Consider the following 24,188-nt stretch of genomic DNA (forward strand, 5'->3'; position numbering starts at 1 on the left):
CCAGAAAAAAAAAGAAAGAAAAAACCCAACAAAACAATTGTCTTTCAATCAGCCAGTAAGCATTCATTAAGCTCCTACAATGTGCCAGGCTCTGTGCTAAACATTGAAGATTGTTGTTTGCCTTTGTTCTCAAAGAGAATGTCAAAGATGGATGTCATGGCTTGCACTGAATAAGTAAGAGATGGCTATGCAGAGGCACTAGCCTCACTCTCTCCTACAGAGCCATCTGGGTCCAGTGGCAAGATATACATCAGGACAACTGGAGATGGCCTCAGACGATTAAGGTAATTGGGGTGAAGTCACTCGCCCAGAGTCACACAACTAGTAAGTGTCTGAGGTGAAGTTTGAACTCAGGTCCTCCCAGCTTCATGACCAGTGCGCTCTCCACCTCTCCATCTAGCTGCCCCAAGGCATTGGGGATACAAAAAGAAGCAAAAACAAAACTAGGGTGACAATATGCAAACAAATATATAGAAAGCAAGCTGTGTAAAGGAGAAGTAGGAAATAATGAATAGAGGGGAGGCATTTGAATTTAGAGCAGTGAATGCTAAAAAGAGCATTTTGTATAGGAAGCCACTGGAGTTTATTGAATGCAGAGGGGGTGTCATGGATGGGGTCCCATTAGACCTGTGGTTTAAGAATACTGTATGTATCACTTTGGTGGCTGAATGGAGGATGGATTGGAGTGAGGAGAGACTTAAGGCAGGCCAGCTCACCGTTTGGGTGTGAAGTGATGAGTTCTGCACTAGATTGGTGGCAGTGTCAGAGAGAAGTGGGTGTTTTTGAAAGATGTTAGAAAGGTGAAATTGATAGGCCTTAGCAACAGGTTGGATATGGGGTAAAAAATGGTGAGGAATCCAGGATGACCCTTAGGTTGCCAGCCTGAGGGACTGGGAGGGAGGGTTGAGGGGGAAAGATAATGAATTCCATTTTGGACATAGTGAATTTAAGATGTCTACTGGACAATTCAAGATGTCTGAAAGTCCAGCCCAAAATGTCTGAAAGGCAGTTGGAGATGTGAGATTGGAGGTCAGCTGAGAGTGGGGCCAGAAAGGTAATTAAATCCATTGGAGCTAATGAGATCACCAAGTGAAATAAATATGGAGGGAGAAGAGAAAATGCCCAGCACAGAATCCTCTGGGATACCTACAGTTTGGGGTGTGATCTGGAGGAGAATCTGCCAAAGGAGACAAAAAGAAATTAATTTCTCCTTATGAGAGTGCTTATGGTGTAGATATTGGCTTGTCACAGGGTTGTAAAACTGTTCTTCTGCTTCCATTCCCACCCCCACCCCCTCCCATCTCCCATTTCCCCTATGTAGGCTGTTTGTTACATGAAGCTGATCAGGCTTCATAATCCTTTTTTTCTAGGAGAATGATAGCATTTGTACACAGCTGAACTCTGCATATGCATTATTCAAGGGGGTTTGACCCTCGCTGTGACTTGTGGAAGCCATTTTCTTAACACCCGGTCCTTAAATGATACAAATAGATGAGTCCTTTCAAATGCAAGAAAGCTGAACTGAGTCTTTTAAATGGGTATGTGCTTTTTATCTCATTCCCTTTTGTGGGACTAAGCTGTTAGCTCTGGTCCTTGAGATGATTCAGTTCCTTTTGTTACAGTAATTAATGAAACTAATTAAGGGAGGGACCTATTGGGAAGTTGATTGTTTCTTGATGGAGTTGCCTGTGGAAATTTCATCAGTTGGTGAGCTCTGCTGAAGTGTGGCTTGTGGAGAGGGAAATGCCTGTTCTTCCCACTGTGTAGCTTAAAGTCATGAAGAATGGCTTACATATTCGACTGGTCACCAATTTATAGGGTCAGATCGTCATAGACTTAGATCCAGGAGGGACCTCAAAAGGCCTGCCAGTCCAACTCCCTTCATTTTAGTAAACAGAAAGCAGAAGATTTAAGGGCTTAAGTAATTTGCCCATAGCTACAAAAGTCTTAAATGTCACTGGAGGGATTTGAACCCAAGTCTGACTTGAGGGGGGTTAGTGTTTTTTCACTCTCTCAGGATGAAATGGAGTAGATGGGTTTAGGATAGCATGTAAATTGAACAAAAGGCAGTGTTATATTCCAGTGTTTTTTGGGTTTTTTTTGGACAGATTACAGGGTTATCAAGCCCTGCAGAAGAAATGTAGTCTGTATCTTGTCGCTTCCTCCCTCTCTCCCTCTGTCTCCTTCCTCTCTTTTTCCTCTCTCCCTCCCCCCTTATTTGGGGAACTCTGGAAACAGCTTCTAGGTATTCAAAAAACTCCAGCCTTGGTTGTTCTCTCTCTTAGGTACCAAGTCTCTTTTTGGCAGCTTGCAATATTTTCTCCTTGACCTGAGAGCTCTGGAATTTGGCTATAATATTCCTGGGAGTTTTCCTTTTGGGATCTCTTTCAGGAGGTGATCGGTGGATTCTTTCAATTTCTGTTTTAGCTTCTGCTTCTAGAATATCAGGGCAATTTTCCCCGACAATTTCTTGGAAGATGATGTCTAAGCTCTTACTTTCATCATGGTTTTCAGGTAGACTAATAATTTTCAAATTATCTCTCCTGGACCTATTTTCTAGGTCAGCAGTTTTTCCAAGAAGATATTTCACTGGGGCAGCAAGGTGGCACAGTGGATAGAGCACCAGCCCTGGAGTCAGGAGGACCTGAGTTCAAATCTGGCTTCAGACACTTGACACTTAACTAGCTGTGTGACCCTGGGCAAGTCATTTAACCCCAATTGCCTCACCCCTCTCCCCCAAAAGAAGGTATTTCACATCGCCCTCTTTTTTATTCATTTCAATTTGCTTTATTCTATCTTGGTTTCTCATAAAGTTACTAGCTTCCATTCGTTCAATCCTTATTCTTAGTCAATTATTTTCGTCAGAGAACTTTTGAGGTACTAAGTCTCAAGTGTCTGAACCTAAGTAGAGCTTGACTCTTGGTTGACCCATGATTTTATGGCCCACACTTTGAGGTTAGGAGTAACTTTAAAATGAAGAGATGATGAAATTCACTTGTAAGTCATGTTTGAAAGAATAGTATAGTTTGAGAGGAGAGGACTGGTGTTGGTTTTCTTTGGCAATACTCAGGTTTGCTGAATGTCTGCCACCTGCCATTTCCTTTGTAAGATCAAATCTACAAGGACCACCTCTTGCTTAATTCCTTGCAAGGAATATAATCACAGTCTGAGTTTTCTCATAAGGTTCAATTTTAGAACAAGAGCTTTGTGACGTGAATAATAAAAACTTTGCATTGTTTTATCTATATCTATATTAATTATCTATTTATTGTTCTATTTGCTTTGTTTGCACTGTTTTATACCATTTAACTATGTGATCCCATTCTTTACTTTCCATGACTTAGGAGGGATAGACAGTGCTATTTTATGGAGAAGTCAAAAGTTTAAGATTCCAAAAGAAAATGGAGATACATTGAAATAATTTACTTAAAGATAATACAGATCACCAGTGGCAGAGTGTGCTAGATCATAGTCCTTCTGGTGTCTAGCCCAGTGTTGTATGCCATTTTGCTTTCCTTAGAAAAGAATATAAGCTATAAGATGCTGACTAGGGGAACATGCTATATGTATATATTCTGTACAATATCTAAATAATAAAGTTTCCTCCTTCCAGTGTACCTGGTTTCTGTCAAATTAGTTCTGTGTAAAAGTATTTTGTAAAATTTAGAGTGCTATGTTAATGCTAGCCAGTTAACTATTCACAGCTTGTAAGCAATAGGGTGGAGACATGCGATTTTTAAGATAGCTCCTAAAAGGGACCAAGTAGAGAGAATATCTTTTTGAATTTCTCCAAGGATTGATTATAGGGTTGTTGTTGTTTAAAGATTTGTAACGTTTTCCCTTGTAGCCCTATGTGAGGATTGCCTTGGTTCCTCTATACCTGTATAATAGATGGTATGAAATGTTACCTCCATTTTGCAGATGAGGCAACTGAAACCCAGAGTCTGCTCCTCTCTGTGGTTACATGAGACACCTAAAGCCAGAGGTTCTTTCGATCAGGTCCAGGATGGGGGTGTGGGGGGGTGTCCATGAATTTGTGGGATTTTAAGAAATTTATTTTATTGGCTTGATTTGTAATCTCATAGCATATGAATTTAAAAATACTATTCTGAGAAGGGGGTCCATAAGCTTCACTAGACTTAGAAAAAATTAATAACCTCCTTCTTAAAAACCCTTCTGCCATAACAGCATCTTGTTTACCTTGTACTTTAAGGATTACGACATATTTTCCCCCACAGTTATCCTTTGATATCTGAAGTGCAAGTATTCTTGTCCTTATTTCATAGAAGAGGAAATTGAGTCTGAGGTTAAGTGCTCCACTTGAACTTAATAGGAAGGTAAAAAACTATAGGTAGAGAAGAAGGAACTTTTTTTTCCTTTCAAAAATGAAATTACTCATTTTTGGATATGTTATTTGATATTTACGCCTTCTGGGCATATGTGGAATGAGTAAATGGAAAGTTTCTCCGTTGGAACACTCACTGAGAAACCTTGGTCATGGAATGTGTTCCTTCTAAGATTGATGTTGGCATGTTCCATGGCATCATCTGGGGAGATGCATTGTTGAGATACAAGGGGCTCATGAATGTACTGGTAGTAGTGATTCCAAAATGCCAAACTTTTGGGGCATTAAAAACTGACTTTCAGAGTGGGGGCTAGGATAACAGTTTCAAGCTTGTGGTGTTGTGATGGATCACTTCATATAGATAGGGGCGAGTGTGTGCTTTGGGGTGTGAAGAAGGGAGAGTAGAGTGATCACTGTACATCTCTTTTACTCCCCATAGGCACATCTAGGCAGGGAACAGCTTTTCAGTGATCTCAGCTGTAGGAACAAAGCATAAAGGGTAATAGCTGGCAGAGCATAGCCAGGAAAGGACTCCAGAGTCAGGTAGACTCAGCTGGTGGTTTTGTGGCTTAGATCACTGGGTTGTTGTGCTCATTCCAAGACAGAAAGTGGATTATGGTTAGGCTGTGGGAAAGCAAACAAGGAGGGGAGGAAAATCTGTACCAAGAGCATTTGAAAGCTTAAAGTGCCTTCAGGATTTTGTAGGGCATTGGTTCTCCTGATTCTGCACTTTTCCTGCCATTGATAAAAGAGGTTAGTGCTTTTCATTTCCAGCTTGCATGTTACCACACCTCCTGGGGTTAAAAATCTCCTTAATGACCTGTCAGAGAGTTGATTATTAGCTGTATGGAGCCAGGGATGTTGCAGAGAGCAGATGGGGAATAGTTGGATTTCCACTACCAGGCTGATTAAAGAGTCCTTGGCATTTTTCCGGTGGTGTTTCTGTCTTTGGGGGTGTACCACCAGAATCACTACTAAATAGCCAATCCTACTGGGATTGGGAAGTTGAATTTTAGACAAGTTGGAAAGGATTACTCATAATACAACTTCCATATTCAGCATCATAGGAGGACAATGGCTGTTCAGCAGAGCCTCCATCTCTGCAAACATGCATCCTGGTCACACTGGATTTCTGGTTAGCTCCCTTGTTAGAGGGGTAGCTTCCTTCCAGCTATTGTTTTTGGTGCCATTTCTCCTGCTGAGGTTGAACTTGTGTGTGTGTGTGTGTGTGTGTGTATGTGGGGACAATTTTTCTTGCTTGTTGTCTGATTTATGAAGGTGTTTCTTGTCTCAGAGAAGATCTCACTGTAGAACATGGGATTGAGGCAGGAGGAGTTAAGGAAGTATGAATAATGCCTCGATGGCATATTAAATCAGTGCTGATTTAAATTCCTATTAACTGAAACTGGTTGGCTGAATCCTTAGGGTATATTTCTGTAAGCTTTCCAGTCAGTGCCCTTGGTTGTCAGGTATTTTTTTCTAGTTACTTGCAGGCTTGTTTCTTGCTACTATTGGTTGTGAGTAAGATAGCTTCTTTTTTTGCTTCAGGAGAGTAGTGGGGAACATTCATCCCTGAGACCTGCTCTGCCAGTGCAAGAACCTCCAAGCATTTCACTGGGCTTTAGGTAGCCAAATCAGCCAGTCAAGCAAGTCAACATAGCTCTCGCTGTGTATCAGACGGTGTTCTGGGTGCTAGGGATACAAATGGAAAAAGGAGAAACAATATGGATGACTTTGTAGCGGCTCAAACAATTGAGTATGAGGTGGTGAGAACACAGTGTAAGAGTAATGTCTTGATGGCTCCATGAACTGTGACCTGCTGGGGCCTGTACTGATTGAGGGAGGATTGCCAGATGGCAGTGATGCCAGTATTGAGACTATCTGGGATGGAGGGAACCGACGCTAAAGGACATTGAAGTAAGATTTATCACAGAATCAAATTAAGCAGTTGAAAATGCCGCACTGTCCCTGGAGGAAGTGGTATGGATGTTGATTTTGCCCAGGGCTTGCAGTATAACTTGAATCAGAAACACAGTTCTAAACCTGTTTGTCTTGTTCTGTCTTTGTATCTAAAGTGCCCACCTTAGGAAGAGTCCTTTCTATGTGGAGACTTGCACCAGGTTTCGATTGTGTTTTTTTAAACAACTTTTTTTGTTTTCTCCCTTTTAGCAATGATGTTGTCCACTGGGCATATGCTGAAGATTGTTACAGGTCTGAGAAAATAGCTACAGCTGAAATCTGAAAGCTGGGGGCAAGGAAGAGGCTTGAATCTCGAGGTGGGACGTTGACTCTAAGATGTCCTTGAGCAGTGGAGCCTCCGGAGGGAAAGGAGTAGATGCAAACCCAGTTGAAACGTAACGACAGTGGGGGAATGAGTGGGACATTGGAGTAGGCAATCTCATCATTGACCTGGACGCTGACCTGGAGAAGGACCAGCAGAAACTGGAGATGTCAGGCTCGAAAGAGGTGGGGCTACCAGCCCCCAATGCTGTGGCCACACTGCCGGACAACATCAAGTTTGTGACCCCAGTGCCAGGACCAACAAGGGAAAGAAGGCAAATCAAAATCCAAAAGGAGTAAGAGTGGCAAGGACAGTTGGAAAGCCACCCCAGGGGCTTCCATGTTCACAGCAAGTGAAGGGGCATCTGGGTAAGAAAAAGCGCTCAGGGAACGCTCAGGGGATGGTGCTAATGCAGGAAGCCTGGTAACTGCTATTGCCCCCAAGGGTTCAGAGAAGGCTGCTAAGGCATCCAGAAATGGTGGCAAGCTCTAAGAAAGAGAAGGAGAGTAACTCATCAAAGAGCAAGAAAAGAAAGAAACGAGGGAGTGGGGACTTGTTCAGAGAAGGATTCTGGGTTCTTCAGCCTCTTGCCTGGAGGACGGGCAGCCAGTACGATGAAGTGCGAGGGGTGGACACTGGAACTACAGAGCCACTTGGGAGTATAGCCATTGAGCCAGGGACAGCACTTAATCTTTGGGAGTTAAGCAGGAGCCAGAGGAAGGGGAAAGCGAGTGCCGTCCCACTGAAGAAAGTCAAGTCTGAGAAGGTAAGAAATTGGCCCGGTTTGGTGGCGCTGCATTATCCTAACTGGCCAAACGCTGTGCGTACTCTGCTGAGAGGTCCATTCCTTTGTTCATGGTTAATGGCCACTGAAAGGTCAGAGCAGCTGGTATTGATGGCATGATTTTGTTCCAATGTGTGGGATTGCTCTGGCTTCTTTAGGGTAGCATAAGCAGTTGGGGGAACAAGAGTTTCTCTTGTTGGAACCCGGTCCCTTTAAAGGATACAATTTCTTTTGGCTGAATTTTAGGATTCTCTTTTATGTTTGGGAGCCAAACCTTAGGTGTCTGATGCTAGAAGCTGGTATCAACCTTCAGTGGGCCGCATTTTTTCTATCACTTAAGCTGTAGGAAATGTCCAGAGTGGGAGCTGGACTTGGATTAGGTGTATGTGTAGATTGAAAAGCTTGATTTCTGGCAAGGCCAAAAGTTTTGTGAGGACCAGGGTGTGGTCCCCACAAAAAGAAGGCTGGGAACAGGGACCACCAAAAGGTCAGAAAATATTCAGCACTATGTGATAGGCCAGGATGGTGATGATGGACACATCACTATGCTGTGGAGGGCTTAGGTGTTGGGGGAATCTACAAATGGAAACAACAATATTAGGGTCCCCTAGAGAGAATTTGATTCCTGTCCAGATCTGTCCCACTCTGGATACCCCTTTTTCCCTTCCTCATTACTTACTAGCTCCCTTCCAGGTGGGCTTGGGAGACAAGCCTATAATCCTGGGAAGAGAAGTTGATCCTGTTTTCTGGGAGGAGAGGGGCCTGATTCACAAAGAGGAAATCTGAGTTTGGGGGTCTGGCTACCTCAGTTTACTGCAAAAAACAAATACAAAGTTTGGGTGTCAGAACTGTGCCCATTGGCTCTTGCTTCTCTGCTCTGTGCTCTGTCCACCTTGTGCTATCAGCTGACCCCAGCAGATGCAGTATGAATTGGTTTCTCTGTAAGTTCATCAGCTTTAGGAGGGAATGCTTATTTTCATATGTGTTTAATAAATAGATGTTGGATGTGTTAGGGGATGGGTGGCTGGTGCCTTTTTACTGCCTGGAGTCCAGTGGGCACCTGCGCTTCTTTTGTTAGTGGCCCAGACCGATATAACTTGTCAATATTTTGGGCTTCTCTGATAGTAGGACTATGAATTTCTCTTATTAGTGCCCCTTTTCAGTGGCATCTGCAGTGGTCGAGGTGGGTTTGTGCTGGGTAGAATGCTTTTGTGTACCTCCGTCTTTTCCAGCCCTGAGGACTAGCATTATTGTCTTGCTCTACTTATGTTTTTCCCTTTTTCTCTAGGGACCCATGGTTTCTGTTGTGTTCGAATGTCCCAGAAGTGGAGGAAGTGCTTATTTCTGTCTCAGACTCGCTTGTCTGCTCTGTGTAGCTGGCTGTGCTCCTACTGTGATCTCGTTAGTCAGGAAACTCTTGGCCTCACATGTTTTAAATTATTTCTGGAAGAGTTGCAGAGACCAGTTCTCCCAGTGCTGAAAAGGGTCTCCATCTTTGCTTCTGATGAGGCACCCTGTATGGTACTTGCTTAGTTGCAGAATTGGAACGAAGGTCTGTGTGTGAAGAGCTCCAGGCAGGAGGCAAAATGTAGCCCATAAATGTGTTGAAGCTGACTGGCTGGGTGGCTGCTGTCCAGGGAGTGAGGCCGAGAGCAGCTGGATAGCCAGCTACATGACATTCTTTGGTGCCAGAGAGATTTTTGATTTTGCTATAATGTGGCCAGTATTGAAAGTGCCTATCCTTTCAGTGAGCCTGTGAGAACAGGGATGAGGGGAGGGGTCGGGGAACGGTCGGGGTGGGGGGGAATTGGGACACAGAGAAACCAGACTTCAGTTTCTGGAATAAGGATGAAGTTGTCAGAGGGAGCTCTGGAGGCTAATAGTTAGCCGAAGTCTGGCACCACCATGATGAGCAAAGTGACCTCTTCCTCAATTCAGGCTGAGTGTCTACAGTTGGAGGTGGCTTTTTGCAAGATTCTCTGGCTTTTAGATAAACAATTATTTAAATAAATACGAAGAAGTTGCTATGGAGATAAATACAAAAGTACAAGGAGTGAGAGCATTTTCTGGCACAGGAGAAGGAAAGCAGAGCTGGAACACAGTCAGAAGTTGAGGAACACAGGCGAGAAAAAGCCAAGGAGTAGGTAGTAGGAGAGCTGCTTCCATATGACACAATAGCTGGCACCGGGGCTGTGCACATAGTAGACAAGCATGTCACCCCCATCATCCCCTAAGCTGTTCCAAGATAAGAGTGTGTCCATTTGGGAGGCAGGGCTGGTTTTGTATACTCAGGCAAGCCTATCTTAGGGGATAATTGGTCAGAGTCCCTAAATGCTTAGTTTAGTTCTGGATTTGGATACTGTGAACCAGGAACTTTTCATTTCATTAATAAGGAGAAAAATTCATGCTTCAGTATGATTTGCTAGGCAAGGTATCTAGGCTAGCTAGGTGGTTGTTGTTATTATATTATTTTTGGCGGGGCTAGTGAGGATTAAGTGACTTGCCCAGGGTCACACAGCTAGTAAGTGTTAAGTGTCTGAGGCCAGATTTGAACTCAGGTACTCCTGACTCTAGGGCCAGTTGCTCTATCCACTGCGCCACCTACTGCCCCCTAGCTTATTAATTTTTTATATTTTAAAAAATTCTCAGTTTGGATTCTCCCTTCTTTTTCCCCAGGCTGGAAGTTTAGGGGCCACATATGGGCCGGATCCTACTGATTGGGCTCTGACACTGACCTGAGCTGTTTAGGCATATTGGTGATAGCCCATCTCTCATATAATGTTTATTGGCATAGCCTGCTGCATCTCCGAAATTCCTAAATTCAAGAGATCAAACCACCTCAGCCTTCGTGGGAAGCTGGCATTACCAGGCATCCACCGTGACCAGTCACAGATGTTATTTTTTTAGCTTAGAGAGACAGGAAGGAGATTATGGGGTAGAAGCACTTCATCTCTACCTTTAACTGTTGAGCAATGTTCAGACTACTTGCCCCACTACCACTACTAATAGCTCTGCCCACAGCCCTCCTCAAGGCATCCATACCTATACCTTGGTCAGCGAGTGAGAGTGTGTTTCTGTATGCCATAGGTCTGAGTTTTTTTTTTTTTTTTTTGCGGGGCAATGAGGGTTAAGTGACTTGCCCAGGGTCACACAGCTAGTGTCAAGTGTCTGAGGCCGGATTTGAACTCAGGTCCTTCTGAATCCAGGGCTGGTGCTTTATACACTGTACCACCTAGCTGCCCCCTCATACCTTATATTTAATATGTCAATATTACCTGAGTTCAGATCTGGCCTCAGACGCTTGACACTAGCTTTGTGACCCCAGGCAAGTCACTTAACCCTCATTGCCCTGCAAAAAAAAAAAATGTTGATTTTAAAAAAATGTGGTTATGTGTGTATATCTGTACACATACGAACATACACATGTCTCCATATGCTCCCAGGAATACTTCCCCTTCCCTAAGTATAAGAATGATGAAGTGTAATTTCTTGCAGCCACTGCTGCCCTTAGTTATTAGTGATAATACCACTGTTTTAAAAACTTACTGCCAGTTGAGGAGGTAAGGGAAGGGAATGTGAAGGAATAAGTGAGAGAGACCTTCAGATTCTTTCCTGTTCTCTTGGCTTGGCTTTGATTGGTAGTTTGTGTTATGGGAGCAAGGGGGTATGCCTCACTTGTCCTTTTCTTTCTTTCTTTCTTTTTTTTTTTTTTAGTGAGGCAATTGGGGTTAAGTGACTTGCCCAGGGTCACACAGCTAGTAAGTGTCAAGTGTCTGAGGCTGGATTTGAACTCAGGTACTCCTGACTCCAGGGCCAGTGCTCTATCCACTGCACCACCTAGCTGCCCCTACTTGTCCTTTTCTTGTGCCTCTTGCTGCCATTCTGACAGGCCAAAAAAAAAAGTTTACAGAGCACAGACAGCAGTGATCTATGTGTGCTAGATATGTCAGGGCCAGGTGCTGGGAAGTTTTTGGAAGTGTTACCTTTTCCTCAAATCATAGAAAGTAGCCAACAGCTTGTGGTGAGTAAAAGGATTTGGGAATTTAGAATGCAGATTAATGAAGAAAGCCTTCATCTACTCCTTTGGGCTTGCTTTTTGCCTTTCAGCTTCTGAAAATCCCACTTGTGTTTCTCTATCTTTTTTGTGCCATTTTGAGCTCTCCTTTTCACTTCTGTCCTATTTCCCTTGGCTTGTGTTTCTTGGCTCAGGTCTCCTGTTTTACTGCCTTCAGGTCAGACTTGTGTCTGGTGGTCCAGGGTTTTGCAGACTTTTTCTGTAAAGGGCCAGATGGTAAATATTTTAGGCTTTGTGTAGCCAAGAGGTAAAATCGGGGATATTACGTAGGTATCTTATGTAACAAGAGAAAAAACAAATTTCCACAAAATGTTTATTAACAAAATTTGGAATCTCAACAATTGTATGACTTATTGTAACATGGTCTACTGAAAGAAGAATGGCATTCTTTTTTCATGTTAATGCGGATCTGTAATGATATTTTACATATTTCATCTTTAAATGCCTTTTCATGCAGATAGTTACTGCCAAATACTGATATCAGTCCATGACATAGGAACCAAAAGGCTAATAGTCTTAAATAAGTTAATTTTCTCTGGACATGGTTATTTGGCTAGTGCAATCAAACATAGTTTAATTAACTCATCATCTATAGATGACTTTCCTTTCTTGGCTAACAAGTCATTCAGAAACTTTGCATCTTTGGTTGCAGTCTCACTTTCTGTTTTTGTTAAGAAATTCTGCTGTTAGGAGATAATCCATTTTCTAATATTTCTGACCTGTTGCTTTCCTTTGAGTTGGGAATATTTTGATGAATGCTTAGTCTGAAAATGTCTTTGGAATATGGTTATTGTTCATCCTTCCGTTCTTGAAGATAACCAATGAAATCATAAGGATGATGACTTGTGGGTGAATTGCACTTAAGTGAGGCAGAACTTTACAAAGTGTCCTCCAGAGTCCTGTGGCAAAACAAAAATTATATTCTTTTAGGACAGTTAGTGTCATTTCACAATAAATACGATGCTTTTCCATCTAACTTGATAATAAAATCCATATGCTGTGCCTTTTAAAAGCACAACATTCAACATCTATTTTTCTTGGGTTAACAAGATGGATATGTGCTGGTGATTTTTTTAAAATGGCGTGTTAGGGCAGTCAGCACGTGGCACTCAGAATGCTATTGAGTTATAACATTAGAACAATGCCACTGCCTGTTTGTGTTGTGCCAAGCAGCTCTGCAAAACAGGGACTGGGGGAACTACATAAGGCTTCTGTTGCACCTACTCAGCCGTGCTCTTGTGGTGGGAAAGCAGCCGTAGACAATATGTAAACAAATGAACATGACTATGTTCCATTAAAACTATTTTATGGACAGTGAAATTTGAATTTCATATAATTTTTGCATCACAAAATGTACTTTTGATTTTTCCCCCCGACCATTTAAAAATGTGAAAATCATTCTTAGCTCATGGGGCTGTACAAAACAGCTGAACTTGTCCTACAGGCTGTAGTTTGCCAACCCCTGCCCAGAATTTCCTTCAAATTCTGCCTGCTTCCTAATTAATCTCTTGGATTTTGGTGGCATTGTTCAAGCATTATTTCCTGGAGTCAAGTGTTGTTAGAACACTATTTTCTTTTGTGGAGAAAAAAAAGCCTCTGGATTCCCTATATGGAACTGAGTTGTGCTTGTTGGGAAGTTAGCTTATCTAGATAAAACAAACACCCACCAACCCTTATTCAGCAGTTCTTTCCATTGAGTTGGTGTCTTAGAATTTTGCCACTAAAAGAGCCTTGGGAGATGAGTCCGGCCTCATTTTACAAATGAGGGTAACTCGGCATACTTGTGGAGTCATAGCTAGTTAAGTGACAGTGCCAGGCTTAGTCCCAGGATCATATTTTTCTCTGCAGAAAGGGATGTATTTTTGAACCTCCATTTAGCACTAGCCACGGGTTTTAATGAAAATTTGAATGAATCCACTGTTTCTTCTCTACTATGCTGTGCCTCCGAGATTCTTTTTACATTTTTAACTATGCTAATGAGGTCTTTCAATGTTCTCAACCTGAGGGTTTTCTTAGAAATACTTGGCTTGAGGCAGAGGCAAAATGGTGGAGTAATAAGTAGTACTGTGGGTTCTTCCTCTCCAAAAAACTCCCCCAAATAGATCTAGGAAATGCACTAGACTGAATCCTAATGGGGGAAATCCAGAGAAAATCAGTGACTCAAGTCATTTGTCTAGCCCAGGTTGTCATGGGGAGGTAGATATAGAGGTCCATGGATAGCGGGGACAGGGTCAGGTCAGTGGCATGCTGCCCTTGGAGCACTACAGTGCCCAGGGATTATATACTGTCCCCTGAGGCAAGAAGAGTTCCCAAACCCATACGGGGACAGCAACAAGGACAGGAGCCAACTATTAGTTTTGTCATCCAGTTGTCCAGATCCAGATTACAGATCCAGGGTGGACTGAGGGAGGTACTAGTGCCTTGGAGTGGCAGTCTGGGCTAGGGAGGCCCTGAGTGGTGTGGTGTACCAAGAAAGGGGAAAGTTCTGAAGCCAGAAGCAGCAGTATGACTCAGATCCTAGCAGCAGTTCCAATATCTAACTCAGCCTGCAGAGGAGTAACCAGAGCAGGAATTCCAGACCAAAGGGGAGCCAACAATTCTGTCATTCCACCAATAGCTTTCCAGCTGGCTGATGGGGGCTGAATCTGGCGGCATTCTCTTGTTGCTCAGACAGACCCAAACCCGTCAGGAACTTGCAGAACTCAGACCAGGGGGCAGTGTTCAGACTTTGTCCTGGATCGAACCATTTGGAGAGTGCTGAAAGCTTTCAGGTCCTCAGTGTGTCCCTGACATCCTGTCCTAACACAACATTCAGTATCCCAAGAAAGCAACAAAAGGATCAGCCCAGACCTTCTTCCAGAACTGTGGCCAGTCCCAGCTCTAACATCAAATACTAGATCAGGAAGTAGGCTGGAAGAAAGAGCAAACAATAACAGAATCTTACCATAAAGAGCTATTGTGGTGGTGGGGATCTTTAAGACACACACTCAGAATGACTCCAAAACATCTACAAGGAAGCCCTCAGAAAAGCACAGGTTGGGCATACACTCAACTAGGATTCCTGGAAGAGATGAGCAAGAGTTAAAAAATATTTTATAAATGAAACTAAATGTTGGACTTATGTGCCCAGATATTCCATGATGCCAAAGAGAGAGAGACATTGTTTTAGTCGACAAGCATTTATTAAGCAAGTAGTACATCCCAGGAACTGTGCTAAGTGCCCGGGAAATAAAAAGGGGCAAAACCCCAAACTCTGAAGGAGCTAACAGTCAAATGGATAGAAAGTCGAAAGCTAGCTTCAAAGCCAGAAAAGCCTGGGTTCTGATACATGATAGCTCTGTCCTTTACTTTCTGCTCTATATTTTCTCACTTAAGCTATCTCATCACCTTTCATAGATTATCATCTTTATGCTGATGATTCTCAAATCTGCTTGTCTAGCCCTGACATCTCTGCTGACCTCTAGACTCCCATCTCTAGTTGCTTATTGGACATTTCACACTGGATGTCCCAGTCTCATTTCCTTCCCTCCACCTCTCCCCTTTTTCCAACTCTGTTGATGAGGTTCACTATCCTCCCAGTCACCCAGGCTAAGTGTCATCCTTGATTCCTTTCTTTATCTCAATGCCTATATTCAATCTAGAGTGAAGGCCTGTCTAATTTACCTTTGTAACACCTCTCACATATGCTCTCTTCTCTCCTGACACTGCAGGCCCTTGTTATCATCTTACGCCTGGACTATGGTAATAGACTGCTGGTTGGTCTTGTGTCACAAATCTCTCCTCACTCAGTTGCCAAAGCAATCTCACCAAATCACTCCACTATTGAATCAATTCCAGTGGTTCACTATCACCCCGGGTTCAAATAGAAAATCCTCTGCTTGGTGTTCAAAGTCGCTCAGAACCTGACTCTCTCCGCTCACTTTTTCAGACTTACCCAGACGCCTGCTTCCTAGCTGTTCCTTGTTGCACAAGTTACTCCTCCTCTAGGCATTTTCACAGCCTTTCCCCCAGGCTTTCCTGAAGTTCCAGCTAAAATTCCACCTTCTTCAGGAAGCCTCTCTCTATTCTCCTTAATTAGTGCCTTCCTTCTGTTAATTATCTCCTATGTACCTAGTTGTTTGCTTGTCTCCCCCTATCCTTGAGGATAGGAAGTATTTTTTGTACAGGTAGTGCTTAGCACTGTCCCTGCCTCGTAGTAGGCATCTAGTGAATGTTTCTTGACTTTGTCCTTGAACAAATCACTTAACTCCGGGCTTCTGAGTAGCTCTTTAAGCACATAAAAGACAAAGAAAATGAAGACTTGTCTTGGAAAACATTTCCTCAAATGGGAGTTCCCAATGTTAATGTTAATGAAATCACAGACCCAGGCCTTATGTCTATTCCAGAGATACTTAAGCCTGTTTTTTTACTTCCTGTGAATCAACTGGATAGTTTTGAGTTGAAGGCTTTTTTGGTCTGAGTGTGATTGTTTATACAGAACAACCTTTGCTTTGGCTTTGTGAGGCATCATATTTACATAGGCAAAGCCAAACTACTTACTCTTGGCAAATTCCTTCCAATGTACTACTGGATGCTAAAGTTGCCCAACTTTTCAGGACAGTCATTAGACTGGTAACAATATCCTCCCCCTTCCCTTCCCCCTTGATGTAGGAGTTTATCAGTAAAGGAGAGGAAGAAGTCTTAGAGTTTTAGTGTTTCTTTCAGCACTAGTAGTTAATGCTTTGATGTGTACTGACTGGGTCCTTATTTATCTAGAGGCTGCTTGGTGGAATCCGTTCATAATGCATATTTCTCCCTCTCCCTCTCCCCTTCCTCTTTTCCTTTTCTTCCCTCCTGAGGCACTGAGATGTTATGTGACTTGTCCAGGGCCCTACCACCACTTTCTGTCAGAGGCAGGGTTTTTTGTTTGTTTGTTTGTTTTTGGGTGTGGCAATTGGGGTTAAGTGACTTGCCCAGGGTCACACAGCTAGTATGTGTTAAGTGTCTGAGGTTGGATTTGAACTCAAGTCCTCCTGAATCCAGGGCCGGTGCTCTATCCACTATACCACCTAGCTGCCCCCTGAACCTCAGTTTTGTGGAAAGACCCAGGTGGTCTTCCTTCTCCTTTTAGGTTCTGTCTCTAACTTTTCGCCTCCCATTTGTGTGTTTTCTTTGCCCCACTGGAATGTAAGCTCCTTGAGGGCAGAGATGGATTTTTCTGTTGGTTTGTATTTGTATCCTTAGCCCAAAGCTCTGTACTTAATAAATGTGTTTCTTTCTTTCCTTTTATACATTATACCAGTATATTCACATGGTGGGGGGGGGTTCCTTCCCCCCCCCCCCCAGTAACTTTGCCTTTGGCCTTCTAAATGTTCCATCATCGCGTATTTAGTCTCTTGTTAGGAGAAGGAGAGAAATGGAGACACCAGGTTTGATCTGGTATTTGAATAAGTGCATTAATGTGCTGTTCACAGTAAGATTCAGGGCTAGGTACATAATGACTGTTAAACAAGGATGGGTAAGCTCATTGCCTACAAGTTAAAGTACTGGCTATGGAAAATTTCCAAACCTGCATTGAAAAACCTGCCTGTGAATGATCTGCTCCTCTGGGGTTCTGAATAGCCCAAAAGAATCAAAATGAAGACTCTCAAATGGCTCCACAGACTATTTCCAATAGCTTGCTGGGTTACAGTTACCATGTGAACTAGGATTCCTTTTTGGCCATCGTTGCTGGGGTGTTGGTGCTGTCGGATGCATTGTTGCTCTGGGATTACCAGCATTTGCTGTCTAATGAAGTTTGGAAGAGCAATAAGTGTTTTTGCTTCCACACATGAATGCATGGGAAAACCCTAAGTGCAGGCCTTTAATCCATCTTCCCTGGCGGGAACTTGTGTGCTTGCCATTTGGGGTATAAGGGCTTCTACTAACAAAACTCGCAGGCCTTGGCTTTTCAGGCTGGGGGTGGTGGTAACGTACACAGCTGAGTTCTTGCTGCTGCTGGCTCTCGGAGTCCTCCTCTCTGTGGTTTTCACTCTTCAAGCCATGCTTGAGTAACCCGCCTCCAGAGCTGCTGACAGGGCCCGTTCAGAGGCCTTGGAAATTACACTGTTCATTTCCTTATCATCTCCTGACCTGCAGCGCAGAGCCTTCTGGTGCAGAAACAAGGCAGAAAAAATCCAGACGGCTCCCAGCCAGCATGTGTCAAGAGCTACAAAGGAGGAAATTGGACTTGCTCACTTAAAAACCGTGGGGTTAGGCTTTGATTTTTTGGTTCCTGCCGAGAGTTATTTGTGTATGTGTGAGCATGCATGCACGTGCACATACAATGCATATGTTATATCTCTGTGCATGTGTATAAAATGAATGTGCATTTCAGGGCTCTGGGGGGAGGAGCATTTGAGAGTAAAAAGCAGAAGGAAGATTGCTTTTCTCTCCACTTAATTTCCCAATTGTGCCATTGGGTCTGTCCTGGTTGGTAGCACTAGCATCAGGATGATGCCAGCCCATATTATTGTTTTAAAATATTTCCTTTTGACACAGTTTAGTTATGGTTGAGAGCACCTACCCAAATGTTGGCTCTAAGACAATAGTTAGCAAATCTTGGAGCCTTTGACACCCTTTGTCATATTGGTTTAAAGAGGATTTGGAGCCATTGAGGAAGGTCGGGTCACTGTTAGCCAGGCTAAGGTTTGGGAAGCTAAATGTGTGTGATTGCACTTGATTTTGAAGTAGAGGTTATCTGTGTGACTCACACACAGGAGCAGAAGAAAAAATAGATTTAAGATCTTTTCAGTAGTTCTTCCATGACAAGATCATTGTATTATGGCTTTCATTTTCAGTTGAGTTCAACAGATTAAGTGAACTCTGTGTCAGAAAGTATAATTTTCAAATTCTTTGTGTTCTGTTTTGAAGCTTCAAGAAGAACCAAAATGTGCTTTTTTAGGTCTTACTGAGCTGGCCTGAAATTTGCCTCAATCTCGGTCACATTTCTTTGTTTCTCAGTTAAATTCATTTATTAAGAATTTATGTGCTAGGCAGTTAGGACACAAAAAACCCCATTCCTGCCCTCACAGGGCTTGTTACATTTTACTGTTGGTTTATAAAGTGAGTTACCTCAAATCTCCCAGAAGTTAGGGGCAGATTTGTGATTAGGGGAAAGAGGTATAGTGTAATTCTTTTATAATGCACATATTTTTCTTTTTTAAAAATCTAGATCTATGATTTCATCTCTGGATATGGGGAATTCCCTCTGGAAGACCTGGCATTAAAACTTGTGTGTGCGCGCGCGCACACACACACACACACACACACCTCATTTAAAAAAAAAATCCTCATAGGTCCAGAGACTTTTACAGTGTTTTCCAGAGTGTGGACAGAAGGGTAATGATGAGCATTAAATGGAGACCTTATGAGTAAAAATTCTAATTGTAATTTGCCAAATGATTGTTGTTCACTATTACAAAATTCAAGTATGTATAATTTGAATAAAATGAGCCATCTGCTTTGAATTGGAAATCCTTGTTATATACATATTTCCATATGTTTTTTTAAGCAAAAAAGATTTTACTTTTACCCCAGCCTCTGTTGTCCCTTTCCTCCATTAAATAGTTTTATATCATATACCTGTTTTAAGAAATGGAACTTGGATTGCAATCACATAAATACAGAGTATACCAAAAATTTGGGTACAGTTTTAATTTATTTAAAATTTTAGTTTTAATTTATGTAAAAGTTCACTAAGATTTTGGGGATCCCTTGTATAAGAAATGATCTTGGCTGGAATTTATCCCCAGTTCACCTGTATATGGGTTTGCATTGCCTGCCTTCTGATTGCCAGTGAGGTGGGAAGGTTGAGAAACATAGTTAGGTGTAAGTCATCCATCTGCCCAGCCTTCAGCTTACTTTTCCCCACTTCTTTGGCTTTGAGACTGATGACCATTAGGCTGAAGGATCTTGAATTTTTCCCTTCTACCCTCAGACTCCAAATTCTGGCGATATTTTTTACACCCTCCATAATTCTTTGTAAAGACTTGTTCCTGGGGGTGGAGAGAGCAAGTTGAGGTGGGAGTTAATCACTTCTCTCCTTTTTCTTTTTTAAAATTAACTTTTGTCTTTATGCATTTTTTGTTTTTTGAGTACTGTACTGCCTTTAGCCTTAAGAAGGAATTAGCATCTCTTTCATGTTTCTGGTCAGAATTGTTGGTCAAGAAAGGGAAGGGTGACACTGAGGAGGTAATGAAATTATATATAAATTTTGGTCCAGATCACTTTTTATCAGAGTATGGAACTCCCAAGTGTGGAAACTCCCTTCACTAATGCAGATTGGCAGCTCATCTGCAATATATAGTCCAAAAGTTGTCTGGGACACTGAATGGTTAAATAACTTGCTGTGGATCTCAGTATGTCAGAGATAGGACTTGAACCCAAGTCTTGTTGATTCAAAGACTGTCTATTATGCTGTCACTGAAGCTATATTATTATTGTTATTATTAATGATCATTATTATCACTCATTTAGATAGTCAACAAGCATTTATTGAGCACTTCCTCTGTGCCTGGCACTGTGCTAAGTATTAGGTAGGTGGCAAATAGCTATTTCCAAAGCACTTAGAATAATCCTTGTTATAGTTGAGGAAGATGAAGTTTAGAGGTAGTGACTTTCCCCAGGTCACACAGCTAATAAAGCGGTGAAACTTTGACTGGGACCTCTTAGCAGCTACAAGAAATAAACTCTTAGGCCATAGATTGTAGAGAAGTGCAATTTTCAACATGAAATGTCCACTAGAAAAGCACAGTTTTGATTATATGCCTGAAAAAATACTTAAATTACTTTTTGCCTTTGAGCTGAATTGCTGTCCTGGTGGCATATAGTAATTTGCTATGCTGGCTGGAATCTGTCATTTAAATCCTTTCTTTGGCTGTGCTTTCAAGTCAGCCAGTGGTTGCTTTTTATTTTGAAGATCTCTTATGAGCAGGTGCCTGATTGACTAAGCAGAGGGTAGCATTTTGTAATTGACATGTTTCTTTAGAAGTCAGGTACTTGGCTCCCTAGAGAATCAGAACTGGCTAAGAGTCAGTCAACAGTTTAAGTACTTACTATGTGCTGGCTAGAGATTCAGAGAAAGGCAAAAATCATAGTCTCTACCCTCAAGGCAGCAATAGATTGGATAGGAAAACTGACTTTCCATTTATCATCTTTACCTCTTCATGTTGCTGAAGCTTGGGACTTCAAGAGTAAGATTAGAAATTGTTGTAACCAACCTGGGATTCCCTTGTAGCTCCAATATCCAGGAAGGTCTAAATAGGTATGTATCCATAGTGCCTGTGACTTTATGCTGTCAGCTTGATTAAGGAAATAAGCCTTTAAACTTTTAAAAATAATAAACATTCAAAAAACCCCCCATTTTTATAATTTTGTATTCCAAATTCTGTCCCTCCTTCTTTCCTTCCCTTCCCCCCTCCCTGAGGCAGTAAGCAATCCGTATGGGTTATACATGTGCAGTTATGTGAAACATTACCATATTAGTCATTTTGTACAAGAAAACCTGAATAAATGAAAGAAAGTGAAAAATAGCCTGCTTCAGTCTGTGTTCAATCAACATCAGTTTTTTCTTTAGAGTTGGAGAGTTATACTTTATCATTAGTCCTTTGCAATTGTCTTAGATCATTGTATTGCTGAGAATAGTTAAAGTCATTCACAGTTCTTCATCCAACAATATTGCTGTCTCTGCACAACATTCTTCTGGTTCTGCTCACTTGACTATGCATCAGTTCACACAAGTCTTTCCGGGCCTTTCTGAAATTATCCTGCTTGTCATTTCTTATAACACAATAATATTCCATCACCACCATATACCACAGCTTGTTTAGCCATTCCCCAATTGGTGGATATTCCTTTGATTTCCAGTTCTTAACCACCACAAGCCTTTAAACTTTTGACTGATGACTCATATATTGAAACTCTCACATCAGCGGAGTTTGTAATCATCACATTCTTGGACCAAAGTTATTAAGTAAAATTCTTGTCAAGGGTAAGTAATCCCAGTATTCAGGCAACTTGATTTTTCACAATCCAGTAGGGTATAGAGTCTCAATAATTAAATCAGTACCTAGGATCCTAGATTAAGACTGTCATCATTGCCTCCACCCCCTTCACTTCACAGATGAAGAAGCTGTGGCCCAGATAGGTGAAGGGGCATGTTGTAGGTCACACAAGAAGTAAATAACAGATGTGGGATTGAAACCTGAGGCTTCTTACTCCAAATCCAGTGTTCTAATGGACCCCTCCCTTCACTTGAGTGAATCAGCTGTGTGTGGTCTCATCAGTGTCATTCATGCCTTCTCATCTTTGTTAGATATTCTTGCCCATAGTCTCCTCTAAGTCTCAGTACATTTTAAGAACACCAGTCCAACATCCGAGCTATTTATTTGTTATTCCTCACTTGGGCAGTTGTCAGACTCTGCCCTGGCATCTTTTCCAGTCTTACAGTTCCTCCATTTTGTCCCTTGAGCCATTTCTTTTGAGCAGATTCTCAATAGAAAATTCAATGCCCTTAGTGTAGCTATAAATTGGTCTAGTTATTCTGGGAAAATTTGGATTACATGAAACAAAGTGACACTGTCATATTCTTTGACCCAAGGATAGGCATCTAACCCAAAGAAGTTAGACAAATAAAGATCCCATATATACAAAAATATTAATAACAGCATTTTTTATGATAGCAAAGAACTAGAAAGAAAGTGGGTGCATATTGTAAAGTGGTTAAACAAATTACGGTTTGTGTTTGTAATGGAATGTTTGCTGTAAGAATAAGCGAAATTGGGGGCAGCTAGGTGGCGCAGTGGATAGAGCACCAGTCCTGGATTTAGGAGGACCCGAGTTCAAATCCGGCCTCAGACACTTAACACTTACTAGCTGTGTGACCCTGGGCAAGTCACTTAACCCCAATTGCCTCACTTAAAAAAAAAAAAAAGAATAAGCGAAATTGAGGAAGGCTTAAATGCAGTCAGACAGGTAGGAGACAAGCTGTGAGAGACGATATATTAGAAAAACTGAGAGGAGAGAGAGGGTGTCTCGGCCATATCAGTTGCTAGTTGAGAAGAATCAGGACTTGGAAAAGCCCCCCTGATTGGGCCACGATTGGGCCACTGAAATCATCGGTCAGCTTTTGAGCTGAGTGATGAGGTCTGAAACCAGGCTGCAAAGGGTTGAGGAGTGAGTGGGAGAAGTGGAAAGATAGCAAGTGTGGACAACTTTTTCTAGGAGTGTGAGAGAGAGAGAGAGGAGAGCTACGAATAGTTCTTTTGAAGCGTTGTGTTTTTTTTAAGAATGGGGAGACATGGGCATGTTTGAAAGCATTAAGGAAAAAACATAAAGATTGAGGAGGAAGGTGCTTGAGGATTACAGTCTTCTGGAGGAAATAATAGGGGACCAGATCAAGTGCACATGTAGTGGGATGATCTTGGCAAGGAAAAGGGTCACATCTTTGTTAGAAACTGAGGAAAAGGAGGTCAGATAGGGGAATATCAGTTTCTGAATTAAGGAAGAGGGACACTTGTGGATAATATTGAAATCTAGAATGAATAAAACATTTCAAACCATTCTAAGTTAAATTATCTCAAGAGAATCATTATGAAAGTCTTTCTATTCCTTATTTTTTACCAAGGATACCCTTGACACCTTTGTATTTCTTTCTCATAAAAATTTCATCATGCTAGCTAGGGTTAACTGTTGGACATAGAGGCAGGAAGATGTGGTTAACGAGGATAATTAACTTCATTGAGTTCTAGTGACATTTAAATGAGATAATATATGAAGTGGGACAGCTAGGTGGTGCAATGGATAGAGCGCTGGCCCTGGAGTCAGGAGGACCTGAGTTCAAATCCAGCCTCAGACACTTACTAGCTGTGTGACCCTGGGCAAGTCACTTAACCCCCATTGCCTGGCCAAAAAAAATTTAATTTACAGGGGCAGCTAGGTGGCGCAGTGGATAAAGCACTGGCCCTGGATTCAGGAGTACCTGAGTTCAAATCCGGCCTCAGACACTTGACACTTACTAGCTGTGTGACCCTGGGCAAGTCACTTAACCCTCATTGCCTTGCAGAACAAAACAAACAACAACAACAAAAACCCAAAACAAGACAGGAGTTTGGAACAACAGGTTACTGGTGTGTCTTAATTACCTTTTTGGAGTAATACTGTCATTTGTAATTTTTCTCTCCCTGAAATAGGCTGTAAAACACCCGTTGGTGTTTTCAAAATTTTGTCATGTATTTCCTTGATGTATTTTGGGTCTATTCAGTCGATTTTTACCAAATTAATCTTTTAAAAATAGATTTTTTTTCCCTAAACAATTAGAGGATTTTTACATGCAAAGAACAGAAACAAGAGACTGTTAAGATATTATGCCTTGGTTTCCATTTACTACAGCTTGTCCTTTTTAAAAAAGAATAAATACAACCACCACATTAGTTATAATGCTATACTGCATTTCTGTGTCTTCATTTTAACGCCCCTTTTAAAAAAAAAACATTTTCACTGATCTTTTGTCTTATAACAATATTCCCTTCTTTTTCTCTGCAAGAACCTCTTCTAATTAAGACAAAACAGAAAATCTCCCTTGTAACAACTAAGTATATTCAACCCAAAACAACTTTATCTTCTTAAGTGCCATTTTAAATCTCACTATATCACATTGGAGACTGAAATGTTAGGCTTCAAAATC

General features: G+C 41.9%; 1 protein-coding gene across 2 annotated transcripts in view; it reads left to right on the plus strand.

The window, feature by feature from the left end:
* Positions 1-6,514: 6,514 nt before the first annotated feature.
* Positions 6,515-24,188, plus strand: part of ZNF609 (zinc finger protein 609) — a 185,632-nt gene continuing 167,958 nt past the window's right edge. For both annotated transcript variants that reach the window (XM_043981436.1, XM_043981438.1), the window contains exon 1: positions 6,515-7,392. In XM_043981436.1, coding sequence (XP_043837371.1) covers positions 7,102-7,392 — 291 coding nt within the window. In that variant the 5' untranslated portion in view covers positions 6,515-7,101. The remainder of the gene's footprint in view (positions 7,393-24,188) is intronic.

The sequence above is a fragment of the Dromiciops gliroides genome, chromosome 2 (genome assembly GCF_019393635.1).
Source record: "Dromiciops gliroides isolate mDroGli1 chromosome 2, mDroGli1.pri, whole genome shotgun sequence".
NCBI classification, from domain to species: domain Eukaryota; kingdom Metazoa; phylum Chordata; class Mammalia; order Microbiotheria; family Microbiotheriidae; genus Dromiciops; species Dromiciops gliroides.